This window comes from Penaeus chinensis, chromosome 32, assembly GCF_019202785.1.
Source record: "Penaeus chinensis breed Huanghai No. 1 chromosome 32, ASM1920278v2, whole genome shotgun sequence".
In the NCBI taxonomy this organism is placed as follows: domain Eukaryota; kingdom Metazoa; phylum Arthropoda; class Malacostraca; order Decapoda; family Penaeidae; genus Penaeus; species Penaeus chinensis.
In genome coordinates, this window is record NC_061850.1 from 12,059,203 (window position 1) to 12,064,202 (window position 5,000).

Sequence of the window (5,000 nt, forward strand, 5' to 3'; positions counted from 1 at the left end):
TTCAAATAATACATCTATCTAGCTTTGTTGCTGACTAAACAATAAAAAAATAACACATAGTTATAACATAACATCCAAACAATCTAAAAATAATCAGCACTACAGAAAGACTATCCACAACATCCCCCCTAAAAAAACAACAACTAAAAAACCTTAAAAATTAATGTTACCAATTATTACTCCATTAGCAGAGCGGTAATAACTCTGTGTTATGGTTCTGAAGCGTTCTTGCCCTGCTGTGTCCCAGATCTGGAGCTGAAGTTGGAAAAATATAAAAAAAATTAAGGGAAAATAATATAATTAAATATATGAGAAAATAATTGTAATAATAATAATAATATTAATAATAATAATAATAATAATAATAAGAGAAAAATAATGACTTAACATTCATTCAACAAAATGATCATGATAGTTGTTTATCATTTAAAAAAGAAATGAAACAGAAGTAAAAAGTAAAAAAGAACAGAAGGAAACCAGTATAAGATATAGTAACATATTTAAGTGATCAAATTTATAGTGGCAAGAAAAGCCAGATGTCATCAGAGGAACTTTGCCTTTACGGAAAACTATTTGCGTGAACAAATTTATGAAGTTCCTTCATAATTATGTTAATAGTTAGCTGGATTATCATGATTCATTCTACTATGGCCAACTAAATCACTTAATGAAAAATATTAAAATATCATACAGTAAGGTAAGACTAATTAACATTCAACAGCCATATCAGAGATTAATACTAGTACCTATGGTTACCGATCAAGGGGAGAATTCTATACAAGATAAGTCTTATGATTTCAAGTGATTAGATATGGAGAAAAAAGATATATAAATAACTTGCTGATGGACTTTCAGCTAGGAATAACTGGGATGCAAAGGCATGATGTTGAGCAGTACAGGTTTGAGGAATGCTGATTGATATGCATCATTATGGCACATCCTTGATGAGTGTGACATGACAGCTTCAATAAAGAGTAAAATAGAGAAAAGAAAAATTTAAAAGGAGGAAATTAAAGCAGAAAAAAAAAACAATAAAAAAACACAGACAAGTGACATAAACATAAAGAAATGTAAACTAACCTTAACTTTTTTTGCGTCTACATTAACAGTCTTCATTGAAAAATCCACACCAATTGTGTTGCCATGGCGTTCGATGTACATGCCTGATTTGAACCTCTGGACGACACATGTCTTCCCAACACCGCAGTCTCCAATGACAACAATTTTGAATAGAAAATCAAACTGCTCATCTGCAGGTGTGCTGGTGTTGAAGGGCTGGTTCGAAGTCATTTTGGGACAATGTGTGCGTTGCTGACTTGCTCTATGATTAAAGGAGAGAGGAAGTGTATCAGTATCATTGTATATCATAATCTCTCATAGTTTTGCTTGATTCTTTAGGTAATAATACACACATTTATAATATTTACACAACCATATATTTCTTTCCTTGTTTATATTGTATAATGTTTTAGTGAAACAATACCAATATACCTCAATTAACCCATTGGATCTGAGGGATGAGACCGTCCCATCATGAAAAAATTTGGCTGAGGGCCATGGTGATGATAATGTGCTGTCAGGAAAAATTTGGATAAAGGCTGGGGTGACTGGAATGAGGGTGGAATGTCCCTTACATAAGCTATGGCTGGAAGAGGAAACAATTTCAAAATTCAGATTACTATTCCTGACTGCAGTGACTGGCAGTGCAAGCTGTGTTGCAGATATTTGAATAATACGTAAATATTTAAAAATGACACAAATAACACAATATTACTTGTTATTATTGTTATTGCACAGAATTGTAGAGAAATATTATCATCTTGATAATACAGCATGTCCAATAATAGCTATGGCAAATAAGTAAAAAAATTCTTGTGCAAAAAAAAAAGAGATAACATCTCAAAGAGGGGGCAGGGGACTTGCTACCACACACGAGTGTTCCTGTGGTCTGGGCCTAAAAGACATACCTCTGGGACAGTTGCCATTCAAGTAGCTAAGCCTATTGCCCAGATTTTGGTTCATGTGTGGTCTGCAAGATACTCGGATTCAATGGGTTAGAGTATATAAAAGGACCAAAATGCAGGCAGGAATAGGATACTAACATAGAAATATCATCCTTCCTTGTGCCTGCAACCCTAACAGTCATGGCTCATGGATGGTATGTTCCACACTTGTTTACTGATACGAATAAAGCAAGAACCCCTCCTAAATAACCAGAGTCTAATCACCCTCCTAAATTCCCGACGGGTCACGCCTATAGGCGTGAAAACAAACTGCTCGAAATGTGGCAGTGATTCGGCTTGATGTACCAAACTCACGCGCTCAAAGTTGGCGCGTTGCTGTGGTTCACCAGAGCGTAGAGTTTTTTTTTAGTTTTCTACACCTGCCACCAAGGGGTTAAAAGTTAGTGCACTTGTGGTGAGTCACTTCTGTAACCCTGGCCTTCAGCTGAAATTCTCATGATGGCAAGTTCCCATCACCCTGGCCCTTTACCAAGTTTTTCCATGTCCGTAGGAGCTGAATGTACCGAATACTGAAATGGGTGAAGCTGTCAGGTGGGAAAAGGAGTGACGGGAAGGGGTTTATTGGCAATGCCCCTGGCTAGGGAGAAATAGTGATTGAAAGGGGGGTGGGGGCAATAACCTGTGGAACCTCTGCATAACCTTCAAATCTCCTTGGGCAATATTCACAAAAGGTCTTAGGCTCCAAAGTTTGTGTTAGATGAAAAAGAAATAGAAAAAAAAAAAAAAATATATATATATATATATTGTAATAAGATAAATATGGCAATAAATCTTGCTTATATCATAACAGTAATATTACACAATAACCTCTCAATGACAATATCAGAAATCTCTCGGCGTCACTGACTCCAGCGACTTCTGGCAACTGTCCTGCTGATTGGCCCAGGAGTCTGCTACATGTAACGGAACTTTCTGCTAGGTACACCTATAGCCCTAATCGGCATGATGAGTTCGTTTGTTATGACGGCAATAGGCATAGCCCAGCAAATACAAGTTAAGTATATCTGAAATGTGATGTGGCATCCTTATCCTTATTGTCATTGCATCAGTTATAAAGGCAGGTGCCACTATTTGTATTTCTAAAATAAAATACAGTAATAACAAATGTAGGAGACGGCTCAATTAATGATTAAAAATTTATCTAAAGGGGCCTCAATGCTTTTATTATTATTTCCAAAGTAGAATAATGTTCAACAGAGGAAAATCTACATAAGGACAAACTGAAGACAGTCCTTGTGTGTTAGGAAAAAAGTAAAGTTTTTGCAGATATGAATAGAAAATATCAGTAAATATAAGAAATGACAAAATTAACATTTAACACTAAATCAAAAGGGTCTTCTAAGATTTTTTTCTATCATATTTAATACTGAACTTTCTTCAAATTTGTGTAAAATTGCACTGTAGTTTTAAAGACAGTCCTTACACGCATCGGACACCTCCACACCTGTCCTAAAACCTCAGCCAATTCTGTGATAAAAATTTAAAAATGTGATATGATAGTGGTAACTAGAAATAAAACACCACAGTATACCTTACTATCAGATATAGCTTATATTTCATTAGCAATATAGCATCATAGTACACTCAACTTCATTTATCCTAAAATGGGCAAGTTGAAGTGGCTCAAGGTATGACAAATTACTGCTGATCAAATAATCCTCTACTTGTGAACCGGCTGCCGGTCAAATAGACTATATACTTTTACCTGTCCTTTCACTTTTTACTGATCTATCTCCATATAATCCTGACGTTACACTTTATATTACCCTGACGAGAATAATAGTTGCATCACGAAGCAATAACCTCTATTTAAAGACCGAGTTCCTTTCCAAAACACAATAATCAAATACACAAATCCCGATAAAACACCGACGAAAACAAACAAGAAAAAACATCCACACAATCATCCCTCCCACACAAAAAAAAAAATTACAAAAAATACACGAAAATCACACCCTTTCTATTTTTTCAAACACGGAAAACTACTGCCAATATAAATACCTTATCCCTCCGTCTCTCTTCTCTCAAGTCAAAGACAACTCCCCTAATATCCTTCACACCCGCGAATGAGAGAAAAGGCCTACCTCAGCCTGGATCAACAGGTGGACGGAGAGAACAAGAACTCGAAGCGAAGGAAAAAAAAAGGAAAAACACGGATAAAAACAAACCGTGAGCGTTCGTTGTTAGATAAAAAAATGGGGGAATATTTATTTAATGGCATGTTTGTTTATAGGATTGATGTGAAAAATACGTTTATATATGTTGGTTTTTAGTATTCGGATGAACTGTGTTTGAGTCATAATAAGGTGAATAGGAAAACATTTCATATCAAGAGTTTTAAAATGTATTCACTTATAAAAGGTAACATAAGATAATTATGTTTTACTTATTTTTACTATTTGATTAGATGTATCCATCTTTAGTTCAGGTGATTGTAATATATTATACGAAATTTCACTCAGTAGAGAATGTATGCAAGTTCCCTGAATGTGACGTCATTAATTACATATAAACATCAAAATTGTATATATATACATTTCACGTATCAATAATTATATAGATACCGATGTTCCATATATGTATATCAAATACATGACACAGTACTGAGAATACTCGACACGCTGAACAACTGATTGCATTCATTCGAAATGTCAACTGAGTTACTGTAACTGTCATGGTTAAAATCAATTGAATTTTCAACGCCGGTCCCCAAGTTTCAAACACCAGTGGAACCAACCTCTTCCGATGAGCTTAAAGAGCGATATCAATAATTTGTTTATTTGATTTTAGAATTTATGTAAGAGTTTTTTCATTCCTAATTTCAAGATTCTTTCCTACTATACTTTTAACATTATCATTTGCTAATTTCAGTTTACTCGCTCATTGGTTCCTTCCTTTAGCTTTGTCCTTTATTATATCATTTTAAATTCAGTTAATACTTTTCTCTTCCTCTTTCCCTTCTTTATTTCTCACATT

The 5,000-nt window shown here is 34.6% G+C and overlaps 1 protein-coding gene across 3 annotated transcripts in view; it reads right to left on the minus strand.

Annotated features, from left to right (window-relative positions):
- LOC125042556 (ras-related protein Rab-43-like) overlaps window positions 1–4,211 on the minus strand; it is an 11,113-nt gene extending 6,902 nt beyond the window's left edge. Inside the window, exons 1-3 of one of the 3 annotated variants that reach the window (XM_047638261.1) lie at window positions 4,109–4,211; window positions 1,081–1,321; window positions 171–255 (exon numbers count right to left, since the gene is read on the minus strand). In XM_047638261.1, the coding sequence (XP_047494217.1) occupies window positions 171–255; window positions 1,081–1,290 (295 nt within the window). In that variant the 5' untranslated portion in view covers window positions 1,291–1,321; window positions 4,109–4,211. Of the gene's footprint in view, window positions 1–170; window positions 256–1,080; window positions 1,322–3,979; window positions 4,001–4,025 lie in introns of those variants that run through there. The other 2 variants (XM_047638262.1, XM_047638263.1) reach the window with 2 other exon arrangements.
- Window positions 4,212–5,000: the final 789 nt, after the last annotated feature.